Source organism: Carlito syrichta, unplaced genomic scaffold, assembly GCF_000164805.1.
Source record: "Carlito syrichta isolate Samal-C Ts95f unplaced genomic scaffold, Tarsius_syrichta-2.0.1 Scaffold315142, whole genome shotgun sequence".
Lineage (NCBI taxonomy): Eukaryota > Metazoa > Chordata > Mammalia > Primates > Tarsiidae > Carlito > Carlito syrichta.
This window is the reverse complement of record NW_007259238.1, coordinates 115,685-131,149: the sequence shown is the minus strand read 5'-3', so window position 1 is coordinate 131,149 and position 15,465 is coordinate 115,685. Positions and strand designations below refer to the sequence as shown.

The 15,465-nt window shown below is 36.2% G+C and overlaps 1 protein-coding gene across 3 annotated transcripts in view; it reads left to right on the top strand.

Moving 5' to 3' along the window:
• ADAM9 (ADAM metallopeptidase domain 9) overlaps positions 1-15,465 on the top strand; it is a 103,459-nt gene that overhangs the window by 42,799 nt on the left and 45,195 nt on the right. For all 3 annotated transcript variants that reach the window (XR_002481233.1, XR_002481232.1, XM_008072349.1), the window contains exons 12-14: positions 9,195-9,366; positions 12,850-12,942; positions 14,498-14,693. Coding sequence is in view for 1 of the 3 variants with exons in the window: in XM_008072349.1 (XP_008070540.1) it covers positions 9,195-9,366; positions 12,850-12,942; positions 14,498-14,693 (461 nt within the window). In the remaining 2 variants the exon portion in view is untranslated. The remainder of the gene's footprint in view (positions 1-9,194; positions 9,367-12,849; positions 12,943-14,497; positions 14,694-15,465) is intronic.

The window sequence follows — 15,465 nt, the reverse complement described above, 5'->3', positions numbered from 1 at the left end:
TGCCCCATATCCTAAAGGGCAGGAATGCTACACAGAGACCAAGAAAAGTCTGAACAGACTGGTTGCTCGGTTTAGATTGTGTACCTTTTGTCCAGTCACATTTCTACATGGTTGTCAATCATGCCTGTGTAGTGAAGCTTCCATAAAAACCCAAAAGGACAGGGTGTCAGGGAGCTTCTGAGTAGCTGAACACAAGAAGGTTCCTGGAGGGTGGTGTGCCCAAGAAGGGCATGGAAGTTCTATACCCCTTCCCCTACATCTTACCTTATATATCTCTTAATCTGTATCCTTTGTAGCATCCTTTATAATAAATAGATAAACATTAGTGGTTCCCTGAGTTCTGTGAGCCATTCCTGCAAATTAATCAAACTCAAAGTTAGGCTTGTGAGAACCCCAGCTTGAAGCTGATTGGTCAGAAGTTCCAGAGGCCTGGAGTTGTGACTTGTTTGTGGGATCAGGCCCTCAGCCTGTGGGATCTGAGATTATCTCCACGAAGACTGTACCAGAATTGAATTGAATTAGAAGACACCCAGCTGGTGCCTGCTACTTGGAAGGATTTTTTAGCCAGTAAACTATATTGGGACACCCTTCCTACTCACCTGAGCCCCCGGTGACTTTTTTCTTTCCCCGAAGATATAGGAAATATTGGGAGGAAGACATTTTGATGACATTCAGGACACCAAGGGTAGTACAACAACAACTCTGAATGCCATTCCAGAAAAAGAGTTCCGAAATTGCTTTGACGGGTGAACTAGGTGCTGGTGTTGGTGCATAGCTTCCTAAGGGGAGTATATCAAAGGTGACCATAATGATATGCAGCAATGAGGTCTGAAGCACTTTGCCTAGGTTGAGTTCGTGAATTTAGTTGTCAGCCCCTGTATAGTCTTTTTCATTTTTATTTATTTATTTATTTTTGAGTTGGAGTCTCACTCTGTCGCCCAGACTGGAGTGCAGTGGCCGCTCCCAGCCACTGCAGCTTCGACCTGCTGGGCTCCGGCGAGCCTTCCGCCTCAGCCTTCCAAGTAGCTGGAACTACAGGCTGTGCTACCACGCCCGGCTGATTTTTTGATTTATTGTAGAGATGAGGTCACGCCAGGTTGCCCAGGCGGGTCTCGAACCCGCAGGCTCAGGCAATCCACTCACCTCAGCCTCCCAAGGTGTGGGATTACAGGCTGAGCCACCGAGTCCAGCTGTTTAAAAATAAAGTTACCTTTTAAATTATAATACATGTCCTTGACTTATCATGTCTGGTATTAAACCGTATCCTTCCCTAAACAATTCAGGAATTTTAGAGCACTTTAACTCCATTTGTCACTTTTGACTTATATAGCTGTGCACCAGGAGGATATTATTATCATTGTCTAATGAACATTGTTTATCACTCTTCATTTAGATTTTAATCACTTTCATTGCTCTTTGGTCCTTTTGCATCTCTGACCTTCCATTTGGTATCATTTCTCAATCTGCTTGAAGAACCCCTTTTGAATTTCTTTCAGTGTGTGTTTGCCAGTAGTATGTTTCTTTTTTCCCCCCTGAGAGTGTCTTTATCTTTTATTCTTTCAAATGTTTCTGTTGAATTCTAGATTGTCAGTTATTTTTCACCATATTGGTATTTTTCCATTGCCTTTGAATTCCATGTTGCTGTTGAGATGTCAGGTGTCAGACTGTTGTTTCTTTCTTTCTTTTTTTTTTTTGAGTAGGAATCTCTGTCACCCAGGCTGGAAGTACAGTGGCATGCTATTAGCCAACGTAGACTCAACCTGCTGGGCTCAGGTGATCCTTCCACCTCAGCCTTCCAAGTAGCTGGAACTACAGGTGTGTGCCACCAAGCCTGGCTAATTTTTTTGATTTATTGTAGAGATAAGGTCTTGCCAGTTTGCCCAGGCTGGTCTTGAACCTGTGGGCTCAGACAATCCTCTCACCTTGGCCTCCCAAAGTGCTAGGATTATAGGCGTGAGCCACTGTGCCCAGCCCTTTATTTATTTATTAAAGTTTTGCTGCTGCCATATTCATGTTGTAGAAAGAAAAAAAAAATATATATATATATATCATGAAAATATACATGTCCACATTTATACATTTATGCCCTGCTAAAATTTTTTCAGTGTTTTAAAGTTTGTGGTTTGATCTTTTATATCAGCGATAGAAAATTCTCAGCCATTGTGACTTTACATATTGCTGATGTCCATACTACTTCTGCACATTTGCTTTCTCTCTTCTGATTCTAGTGAACTGTTTGTAAGACTCACTGTGTCTCCTTTGTCTCTTTTTTAAAAAATTGATTTCTTATCATTTTGTGTTTCTGGGTAGTTTCTTCTGATATCTTTCAGTATACTTACCCTGTCTTCACAAATATTTGGTGTGTTGTTAAACCTATCCATTGAATTCTTGATTTTGCTTATTGTATTTCATTTGTCAAATTTCTGTTTGGTACTTTTCCAGATCTGATCTATTAGTTTTGTTGCTTTTAGTCCCCTGCCAAAATTTTGTGTTTGTCATTTTTCTCCCTTGCCATAGCAATTATATATGTTTTATGGTTATTGTCTGGTAATTCTAGTATCAGGAGATTGTATTGGATTGTATCTGTTGTTATTTTTTCTTTTTTTGTAACTCTTTTTTTTTTTTAGTTGGAATCTCACTCTGTTGCCCAGACTGGAGTGTAGTGGCATGCTCTCGGCCACCACAGCCTTGACCCGCTGGGTTCCGTTGATCCTTCCACCTCAGCCTTCCGAGTAGCCAGAATTACAGGCACACGTCTGGCTAATTTTTGATTTATTGTAGAGATGAGGTCTCGCCAAGTTGCCCGAGCGGGTCTCGAACCCGTGGGCTCAGGCAATCCACTCACCTTGGCCTCCCAAAGCGCTGGGATTACAGGCTAAGCCACCAAGCCTGGCTATTTTTTCTTTCTCATATTATCTTGAAGATTCATTTAATATTGTGAAGGATACTGTATTTGAAATTTTTTTTTAAGAATAATTTCTGAACCAGGATGATGATATTGTATGTAGTAGTAGATCCTTGTTTGAGGAATAATTTCCTATCCTCTACTTCTTATACTGTTTAGTAAACATTAATTTTCTGTTTTTGTTAGGCATTTTTAAAAGATGCAAGTGATGTAGACATTTTAATTTCTTTTCTCAGATAACTCAGTCATTTGGAGCCAGTTCTGTTTAATTATCCTTGTAATAAGATTTTTTTGTTATTATTTATGATATTTTTGCAGCTCAGTAGTGTCTGGCTCACATTCTGCTCTTGAATCCCTGAAAGTGTGAGGTGTTCCCTGGAGGTAGCTTTCTAAGGAAATGGCTTTCTTAACTGCCCCTCATTGCTGCCTGCATCAGAAAGCTCCATAATCAAGTGCTCTTTTTTAAGTCTAATTCATGCCATTACTTAAGAATCCCCTCTTAAGATTTCCAAGTCCTAGGTTGTGGAGGTCGGGAAGATGATGGTGAAAATGTGTTCTGGTTATTTCCAGGTAACTCATAGAAATAATGTTCTAAATGATAATTGGTGTTTTTTTTTTTTTTTTGGTCATTTCCTGGTATACCATTTTCATCATTGTCAATCTTCTTTTGAAACCATTTTGGAAAAATCACTTAGATATGAGAAAAGAGATGAGCAGATGTTTTAAATCATTATTATCATAGAGCCTGGAAATGATAGATAGAGAGTAGGAATACTTTAGTTGCTATTCGAGCCACATTTCAGGAGGAAGATCATCCTTATTGCTGTAGGGTCCAGCCAGCGATGGCTAGAGTAAGGCTATCTTCACTTTAGCCTCAAAGCATTTTAAGGCATCACTGAAAGCCAACATTAGGGGATGTTTGTTGTTATCTCCATCTGCTAAAAAGCACCAGAAGTGCTTATGATTTTGTTATGCATTTTGGTACTGTAGTCTACTTCATTGTGGGTGAAACTTTTTTTTTTTAATAGTTTACTCTAGGGTCAAACACTTAACACATTGTTTATGAGAAAATGTATTCCAACTACTAAATAACAAGCATATTTCAAAAATAACCTGTTTTGAGATGATAGACTTTATGTATATTACAGACTCAAGTATAGGAATGTACATGTGTCTGTACAGCTTTTTTTTGTTTTTGAGTTGGAGTCTTACTTTGAAATAGGGACCGAGTGCTTAATTCACAGACACCAACACCAAAAGTACAAGTTATACAAAGGAGAGGTTTATTAGCCAAGAGCCAGGCCGGCGGTCACTTGCCTGCTAGACATAACAGTCCCACAGCAAGGGGCCCCCATTAGCGATAAGGGCTTGCTTAAATGGGGGAAAACCACATTGCGACTTTCCAAGTGGGCCAAACTGCAACATCCTGGAGGCTTAGGTACCTTTCAAGCAATGCTAGCGGGGTTCACAGAAACAAACAAAAAAAGCTGTTAAACAGTTTAACCTAGCCAGCAGGTGCTGTTGCCAGTTTCCAGGACGGGAACTTTTTAACTGTGCAAAGGCTGAGTACATACTTAACTGTGCAAAGGCCTAATTTTTGACATTGTAGATGTCTTTTTAAGCCCCTTTCCACACTCTCTCACCCAGGCTGGAGTGCAGTGGCACCCCAGCGTCGACCTGCTGGGCTCTGGCGATTCTTCTGCTTCGGCCTTACAAGTAGCTGGAACTATAGGCGCACGCTATCATGCCTGGCTAATTTTTGATTTATTGTAGAGATGAGGGGTTGCCACTTTGCCTGGGCTGGTCTCGAACCCATGGGCTCAGGCAATCCACTGACCTCGGCCTCCCTAAGTGCTGGGATTCCAGGCTGAGCCACTGAGCCCAGCCTATCTGCTCAACTTTTATGGTCATTGCCTATTTAAATATATTCTTACAGAAAATGTTATTGCATGTATCCTATGTGGCAGTCACTGTACTTACCACATAAATGTCAACAGTAGGAAATGAAAAGCAATTTCAAATCTGTTTACATTGGAATCTCCTTTGTTTATCAAATAATTATTTACTGTGACATTTTTACTTGCTGTCTGATAGCCTCAAACTCCTGTTGTCCCTCCTGAAATCCTTCTAAAACCTAGTTGACCCATAGTCATCTCTGTATTAATCAATGATAACTTCTTCCTTCTAGTATCTCAGGACAACAACCTTGGAATCTTACTTGACTTCTCTTTTTTCTTACCTTCTTCATCTTAATGACTCTTCCTGTAAAATACAAATAACCCAACCATTTCTTATTGCTTCTGTTCTAACCGTTCTGGTCCATTGTCTGTTTAATAGATTTCTGTAAGAGTCTTCTGTGTAGTCTTTCTGTTTAACATAGCAACCGTAGTGATCTTGTTAAACCATAAGTCAAAGCCTGTCATTCCTGCTTAACCCTTATCCCCTACCCATTTGACTCATTAGAAAACTAGCCAAATTCTTACAATGGCTTGTTCTCGCTTTCACAGACCGTATGTCTCATTACTCATTTTCTTATTGACTCATTGTACTGCAACCCCACTGGCTTCTTTATTGTTCCTTGAACATGCCAGAATGGCTTCTACCTTCAGGTTTTTGCTCTTGTTTATTCTCCCTGCAACATCCTTTCTCAGGATAGCCAGTTTTAATTGAGATGACACGACGTTCTTGACTTGCCTTTCCTGATTGCCCTTTTAAAATCGCAATTGTCTCTTCCTTGGCAGAGCATATCACCCACACCTCCCCACCTTTTTTCCCCCATAGCATTTTATTACCTTCTAATATATCATCTAATTTGCTTACTTCTTATGTTTCTTGTCTGTGTCTCTTACTAGAATGTACCTTCATAGAGGCAGAGATTTTTGTCTGCTCTGCTCACAGTTTTATCCCTTGTACTAAGAAGAGTGCCTTGTACATGACAGATGTGCAACAGATATTTGTTTAGTGAATGGCTGGTTGATTTTGCACAAATGAACTTTTCCTTGCAATATTCTTAATAGACAGTAGCAAGAAAAAGAATACAGAAAACAAGTTTGTTATTGTCAAAAGCCTTATGCTAATCATATCTTTCTGTGATTCAGAATTTTGTCTTTGCTTATTCTTTTGTCATAAACTGTTGAATTCTTGTCTTTTCTCTTTCTTTCTCTGCCACTCAGTCTCTTAAAATCCTTAAACATTCCACAACCAAAGACCCTTGTCAGATTGTAGTTAACCTTACCAAAATGTTGTAGACATTGCTTTCCAATCAATCCCAAGAGCCAGGAGCCTGGGCTATCTACTTTCCTGGAGACCAATCAGCAAAGAAGAGGGTAGCATGTCTACCCAGGACAAAAAAGTCTCACAAAAAGTATCTCTTTCTTAGGTTCTTTAGATGTATAGAAGATCTAGCTATAGATAGAGAAACTTCCTCATTGCCTGAAATGCAACATAGTTTTCACTCCTTTGGCACTATTGCTTAAACTGATTAAAAAAAAAAAGAGATTCTTTCAGGGTACCAAATTCCTCTGATAATTTGTGCCTACAATTTTATTGTATATATTTAAGGTGTACAACATGATGTTTTGATGTATATATAGGTGGCAAAATAGTTACCGTAGGCAAGCAAATTAACATATCTATCATCCCATTCTCATATAGTTACCCTTTTGTTGGTGGTAAGAGCACCTAAAATCTGCTCTTTTAGCAAAAATCTTGAATGTAATGCAGTATTATCAACTATAGTCCCGATGTTGTATGTTGGGCCTCTGGACTTATTCATCCTACATATCTGCTACTTTGCATCACACCTACATCTCCTCATTTCCTCCCCTTCCACAGTAACCACTGTTTTATTTTCTATCTGTATTTGCCTTTTTTTTTCTTTCCAGATTCCATATATCATTGAGATCATACAGTATTTTTCTTTTTGTGACTGGCTTATTTCACTTAGCATGATGTCCTTCAGGTTCATCTATGTTGTGGCAAATGGCAGGATCTACTTTTAAAAGGCTGAGTAATATTCTATTATATTTGCATGTAAAATAGTTGATCCATTCATTCATTGATGAATACTTCAGTTCTTTCCATATCTGGACTATTGTGAATAATGCTGTACTGAACATGGGAATACTGATATTTTTACAAGGTGGTGATTTTATTTCCTTTGGGTATATACCCAGAAGAGAGATTAGTGGGTGGCCTAGTGGATTAGTAGATTATGATAGTTTTGTTTTTAATTTCTTTAGAAATCTCATACTGTTTTCACAATGGCTGTACCAATCTACGTTCCCACCAACAGTGTACAAGGGTTCCCTTTTCTCCATACCCTCATCACTTGTTCTCTCTTGTCTTTTTTATAACAGCCATCTTAATGAGTATGGGATGATACTTCATTATGGTTTTCTTTGCATTTCCCTGATGGCTAGTGATATTGAACACTTTTTCATATACTTATTGGCCATTTTTATGTCATCTTTAGAGAAGCATATGTTCAAGTCCTTTGCACACTTAAAAAATTGGATTATTTGTTTTGTATACCTTGAATATTAATCCTTTATTATGGTTTGTAGGCTGGGTGTGGTGGCTTATGCCTATAGTCCTAGCTTTTTGAGTGGCCAAAGCGGGAAGATCATTTGAGGCTAGAAGTTTGAGATCAGTCTGGACAACTGCTCCCAATCTGTAGATTGCCTTTTCATTTTGTTGGTTGTTTCCTTTGCTGTGCAGAAGCTTTTTAGTTTGATAGTTATAGAAATCAAAGAGTACAACAATGGTGTAAAAACAGACACATACACCAATGGAACAGAATAGAGAACCAAGAAATAAATCCAAACATATACAATCAACTAATTGGTGACAAGGGAACCAGAAGGACACTGGAGAAAAGGATATTCTTTTCAGTAAATGGTGTTGGGAGAACTGGATTTCCACATGCAAAAAAATGAAATTGAACCCTTATGTCTTACCCCAAATCAACTCAAAATGGATGAAATGCCTACCTAATTACTCCAAACCATAAAATGCCTAGAAGATAACATTGGGAAAAAGCTCCTTGACATTGGCCTTTATGAGTGATATTTTGGGTGTAACACCAAAAATTCAGGATGCAAAGCAAAATAAATAAATAGGACTATCTCTGAAACAATTTTAATATGACTTGGGTTTCTCAGACAGCCATGGTGTATAGATGTATTTTCCATTAGTTTTCAAAGGTAAAAATAGCCAATAGAACTATATGAAAATATTTTATAATTATTGAGTAAAACAATAATTAAAGTAAAAATAAGTAGAAAGACTAAGTAGAACATCTTAAAATGGCATTTGTGTATATCTCATATAGACAACTCAAGATGGACAATTTCTTTTTCTTTTTTTTTTTGAGTTGGAGTCTCACTCTGTCGCCCAGACTGGAGTGCAGTGGCTGCTCCTGGCCACCACAGCCTTGACCTGCTGGGCTCTGGCGATCCTTCTGCCTCAGCCTTCCAAGTAGCTGGAACTACAGGCGCACGCTACCACACCTGGCTAATTTTTTTGATTTATTGTAGAGATGAGGTCTCGCCAAGTTTCCCAGGCAGGTCTCGAACCTGCGGGTTCAGGCAATCCACTCACCTCAGCCTCCCAAGGACAATTTCTTAAGGCCCATCCAACCTTCAAAGTGTTAATCATAGTTCCCAGGAAGTCCCTTAAACATCATTTGAAGCTCAGACTGATGATCTGTCACATAGGAGTAGCTGAAATGCTGCACTGTGCAGTCTGCCCCTTGATGGCTCTTGTACGTCTGTCCTAGAATTGCCCATTCACATTATTTTTACATGATTCTCAGTTAGTGATAGTGAACATGGGAGAAACATAAGAATATTATCCTTAGTGATAGTGGACATGGAAGGAACATAAGAATATTACTCTCAGTGCAAAAAAGACTGCAAAAAATAGCTGGCTCCCAATACTTGAAGAAGTTTTACTCTGTTAGATAAATAAAACTTAATTCTGTATAGGACTAGACAATTTTTAAGGTCTCTTCTGATGCTGAGAATTATAATTTTGTATTTAAATGTGATATATTTCAAAGATATTTTCTTGGAGATACAATATATTATAACCAAAATAGTGAACTGTTATATAGTAGCTGAAGTAATGTTCATTATTTATTAGAAAGAGATGTTAATTCTCATTTCTGTCTACTTTGGTGAGCTTATTTTCTGCAATTTAAAATATTCACTTGTTAAAGACATGACTTAAAATTTTCAAAATGAGTAATTACTATGACATAAATTCTTTTTCTTAATGTTTATTATAGAGGTTCCAGAAACTTTAGCAGTTGCAGTGCAGAGGACTTTGAGAAGTTAACTTTAAATAAAGGAGGAAGCTGCCTTCTTAATATTCCAAAGCCTGATGAAGCCTATAGTGCTCCCTTCTGTGGTAATAAATTGGTGGACCCTGGGGAAGAGTGTGACTGTGGTACTCCAAAGGTCAGTTTAATTTTGATTTTTGCTTTGAAAAATGACCACAGGATTTGCAAGAAATAAAATTGCTTGTTTTGGGCAACTCACATAGGAGCTAACGTAAAATTTAGTGGCAAAATGAGGATTAGTATTTTGTTTGTGTGGCTGTGTTCCTGGGATTGACCATCTCCTCCTTCTTAGAATATAACTGAATGGTGCTATTTTGAAGTCAGGGAAGGCACCTTGTTTCTTCTTCCTCTTCCTCTTCCTTCTAGTCTTCTTCTTCTTCTTCCTCTTCCTCTTCCTCTTCCTTGTTTTGGTTATTGGCTTTTTTATTTACTTTAAAGAACAAATTCGTTTTTCACTTGGCTCTTTACTTGTAAGCTTTCACTATTCTGACACTGCCAATTGCAGAAATATTCAGTTGGCCTCATTTAAAAAATGAATTGGAGCTGGCCCATCTTGCCGAGTCCTTCAGTATCAAAATTCTTGATACACAAAGTACCCTTCTCTTTATTAGCCATTTAGTTTGCCTACTGACCCCTGACTTTATCAGAGGTGGTCCTCACACTCATTGCCTTAAGCCCATAACTATCTTTGTTACTAATTGTTCTGTAGCCACACTCCTTACCTTTCTTGCCATACTCTTCTCAAATTGGCAAATTAAACCCTTTCCTTCTAACCTTGCAGTAAATTTTAGATACTTGTTCAGTTGTATGTAAGTCCTACTATATTCTCAATCTTTCTACAAGTGTATTTTCTTCCTTACCTGACCACACCTGGTTTTTACCGGATGACTTTGCTTTCTAGTCTTATGGTATAGTTGTGTTTGACCTTTATTGCAGTGTTAATGCATGTCAGGGACTTTTGGTAAATATTTTACACAATAACCTTAAGAGATTGTTATTTTTAATATTCTCATTTTCCAGTGAGGAAAATGAGGCCTAAAGATGATATATTTAATTTCCAAGTTAACATACTGTTAGGTTGACTAAGATCTTCCACCTTCCTGGCATTCTCAGATCTTTTTCTTTAAATATTTCAAGTCTTACTTTCTTTCAGCTTACTTATTAAAATAGTAATCTCTATTTGCTTCTTGAGCTTTTTGACTACAAAATTACTCTTAAAAATACCTTTTATCTTTGAATATCAGTTTTTTTTCTTGGTATAAAACTTCAAATAGAAAGTGAAAGCATCTTAAGCAACTTTGTTTCCCCTATAAATCTTTTACTTCCTTCTTTAGAGATTATCACTCTTATAAATTTAGTGTGTATTTCTTTTCAGACTTTATGCATTTATATACAATATACAGTATGTATATTTATAAATATCAGGCTTGTTTTAGGATTTATTTTTACCTTTATATTTTATTAGCGTGGGATTGACCCTTCTAAGAGATATTTAGGTGTACAATATTATTAACTGTAGGTACTATGTTGTACAATAGCTTTCTAGAACTTTTTCATCTTGCATACTAAAACTTTATACCCATTGATAAGTAGCTCCCTATTTTACCTTCCTCCAGCACCTGACAAACACCATTCTGTTCGCTGCTTTTATGAGCTTGTGTATTTTTGATACCTAATATAAGTAGCATCATTCTTCACAGCCAAAGTCACCACCCAAAAAAGAAAATTACAGGCTAGTACCCCTAATAAATATAGATGCAAAAATCTTCAACAAAATGCTAGCAAACTAGATATGACAGCACATTAGAAGTAATATACACCTCAACCTAGTATGATTTATCTGTGGGTGCAAAAATGGCTCAATATACAAAAATCAATTGATAAGAAATTCTATATTAATAAAATGAAGGAGAAAAATCACATGACCATCTAAATTGATGCAGTGAAAGCATTTACCAAATTCATTATCCTGTTACGATTTAAAAAAAAAAAAAAGACTGTCAACAAACTAGGAATAGAGGGAAGTTTTTTCAATATAATAAGACTATCTATGAAAAGCCCACAGCTAATATTATACACAACTGTGAAAAACTATAAACTTTTCCTCTAACCTCAGGAATAAGACATAAATGCCCATTTTTGTCACTTTTATTCAGCATAGTATTGGGAGTCCTAGCCAGAACAATTAAGCAAGAAAAAGAAATTTTAAAAATTGAAAAAGAAGCAAAATTGTCCCTGTTCTCAGATGACATGATAATACATGTAGAAAACCCTAAAGATTCCGTTAAAAAACTGTTAGAACTAATAAATAGATTCACCTAAGTGGCAGGACATAAAACTGACATACAAAAATCAGTTCATTTTCATACACTAATAATGAACTACACAAAAAGAAAATTCAGAAAACAAAGCCATTTATAATAGCATTAAAAACAATAAAATACTTAGAAATAAACTTAAACAAGGAGTTGAAAGACCTGTACACTAAAAACTACAAAACACTGCTGAAAGCAAGCAAGGATAATACAGATAAATAGACATCTCGTGTTCATGGTTTGGGATAATATTATTAAATCCATATTATCCAAAGTGATTTACATATTCAAAGTAATCTTGGTGATGTTACTGTGGCTTTTATTTTTATGCATAAATAAAACTAGACTTAATATGTTATATCTAGATTTTTATTAATATATCTTGGACATTTTTATATATTATTGCGTTATATAGACATAAGCCTTTGATCTGCTAAATAGTATTACAATATAAGGATGTTTTGTGGTTTATTTAACCATATTCTCATTAATGATATTTAATTACTATAATTAGTGTTTTTCTTTTTTCTTTTTTTGAGATAAGTTCTTGCTATATTGTCCAGGCTGGTCTCAGAGTCCTGCCTCAGCTTCCCAAGCAGCTGGGAAGTAATCCTCCTGCCTCAGCTTCCCAAGCAGCTGGGATGACAGGCATGTACTACTGCATGCAGCTATTTTTTTTTTTTTAAGAGATGAGTGTCTTGCTATGTTGCCCAGGCTGATCTCAAAGTCCTGAGCTCAAGTAGTCCTCCTATCTCAGCCTCCTGAGTAGCTGGGATTGCAGGCATGAGCCACTGCATCTGATTCTGTAATTAGTACTTTTCTATTGTAAACAGTACTACATATACATTCTTTTACGCACACCATGTGTTTATATACATGTATTTCTGTAAGATAGTTATATAAAAGTGGAATTACTGGATTTCAAAGTATGTACAGTTTGTTTTATTGGAGACTACCAAATTTCCTACAAAAAGGCTGTGCCAATTTGCATTTCTACCAACAGTATATAATACCATTGTGTCCCCAGGCTGTGGTATTTTGTTATGGAATTCTGAGCAGACTAAGTAAGGCACATACTGTATGATTTCAGTCCTTTGAAATATGTTGAGAGCTAAATACTTGTAACTAGATATCAATAAACTCAGAAGGATAGTAATTGTTTCTCTGAAGAATAACTGTTATAACTGTATTAGGATGAAGTCGATTTTAGATCTAAGATAAGAATCTTATTAATGAATATTAATATCAATAATTCGTCTCTTTGCTGACTCATTTTATATCTGCAGGAATGTGAATCGGACCCTTGTTGTGAAGGAAGTACTTGTAAGCTTAAATCATTTGCTGAGTGTGCATATGGCGACTGTTGCAAAGACTGTTGGGTAAGGAATTCCTATTAGGCACAACAACAAAAACAAAATATATAAAGAAAAAAAATCTGTGTATATAAAAATTTGTTTTTGGAGATCTCTAAGAGAGCACTATTTTTAGTTTATGATTATGGAAAAAATTTTATGCTACTTGTATATAATTTTGAAGCACATTCTTTTATGATAAATGGTCTATTAATTTTTTTTCTAAGTGGAAACGTTTTTTCTGATTTTTAGAGTAATATATGCTTGTTAGAAATAATTCAGCTAAACTAACCTATAGAAAGTAGAAAATGAAAGACCCTCTATCATTTTACACTCCTCAGTTAGCTATTGTTGATTGTTTGTTGTTAACTTACTTTTTTCTGTACAATTGTGACTGTGCGTGTGTGTGCGTGTTTAAGTGGGTAAACACAGATACACATATTTTCATTAACTGCTTTTTTCCAGTAAGTTACTATGAACTTATTTTTCATTCATTTAGTTTCACATGGTTATATGAGGGGGGACCCAAAAGAAACGGAATTTATTTACATGTCTAAACTTCTGCCATCTTCCAGGTACTTTCCATTTAATGCAGTACATCTAGAGACACTATTTTATTGCTTAAAACAGTTTTTGAACTCATCAATTTTGATGCTTTTTAGTGCTTCTACTGTTTTTTGTTTCATGTCTTCTACATTGGCAAAATGTTTCCCTTTGAGGACTTTTTTTATCTGGGGAAACAAAAAAAAATTTGCTTGGGGTGAGATTGGGTGAATAGGGATAGTGGGGCACAGGGATCATGCTGTTTTTGGTCAAAAATTGCTGAACACTCAGCATGGTGTGGGCAGGTGTTAGATTACCTATCATGAAATGGGCAAACTTGTTGAAAGAATCTCTAAAAAAAATTCACTGAAGCCAGACACAACTTTTCACAACAATGCTAGCTGGAACACTGATGCTCATGGGTTCCTAGAGTATTTACCTAATGAGGGAAGTTTGTACTACAAGGGGCCCACCTTCCAAAAACTAATTCCTTTTGTCTTTTTTAGGTCCCCCCCCTCGTATAATTATTACATTGTATGGTTGTACCATAATTTCTTTATCTGGTCAACTATTGATGGATATTTAGGTTGCTTCCAGTTATTGTTTACAAGAGAAATCATTGGGACAGAATATGCATATTAAAATTTTTGATACACATTTTATACATCTTCCATAAATGTGCCAGACTATACTTCTACCAACAGTGTTATCAAGTACTTGTTTCTTTATGCCAGTCTTAGTTATTAAATCTAGTTAGCTAATAGATGTAAAGTATCGAGTTCATAGATATAAAATGTTTTTGTACTTTTATTTAATTTGCATTTCTTTTGGTAACTAATGAGGTTATGTTTTTTTCATTTTCCATATTTACGACTTATATGAATTTCCTGTTATTGGCTTTGCTAATTTTTCTGTTAGGTTATTTAATCTTTTGTTATTGTTAGAACCTTTTATACATATAAATACTGTGGTTTCAAATTTGATTAATTTGTGGAAATTGTCCTGATATCTGTGTGTAATTTGAATTTTATTGCCCTAGTTTCTTCCAGGAGGTACTTTATGCCGAGGAAAAACCAATGAATGTGATGTTCCAGAGTACTGCAATGGCTCTTCTCAGTTCTGTCAGCCAGATGTTTTTATTCAGAACGGATATCCTTGTCAGAATAACAAAGCCTATTGTTACAATGGCATGTGCCAATATTATGATGCTCAGTGTCAAGTCATCTTTGGCTCAAGTAAGATATTATCACTTATAACTGATTGCTTTGATTTTATTTATTTTTCATTTAGATTTTTTTTTAAAGTAAATATTGATAAAGTTGCAGCTCTCTTGTTTCCCATCATATCCTTCCCCTTCCTTCTCGAGAGGCAATTGTAGTCCTGAAATTAATATGTCCAAATTCTGTTGATGTTTTTTGCTTTCACAATCTATATCTATCTCTCTTTTTATCCTTTGTGTATAAAACACACACACTCCTCTGGTAGCCATTGTTGATCGTTTGTTGTTAATGTAGTCACTTTTTTCTATACTAATGAGACTGTGTGTGTGTATGTGTGTGTATAAGTGGGTAAACATAGATACACATTTTTTTTATTAACTGCTTTTTTCCAGTAAGTTACAGTATTATTAGGTAGGCCATGATCACGTCACTGAACTCCAATCTGGGTGAGAGCAAGACCCTGTGTCTTAAGAGAAAAAAAGAAAAGAAAATTAACCCCAATCAAAAGCTTAGCCCTTGTCAACTTGAAACCCATAGGCACCTCCTTAAACCACACTGAATCTCCAAATGAAGACCTAATTAAGGTCATAATTTGCCTAGCATGCTACAGATATCTTCTGTACCACTAAAAAAGAGGTAGTCTTTGAATGATGTTTTCTCTTCTCCTTGATATCCCATTACTTAAACACTGTGATGTAAAGTTAGCAGTACTTAAATATGATAATATCAGTATATCTTAGGTTACATTACACAGGGATAATAGAAGGAAGAAAACAAATTTATTTTT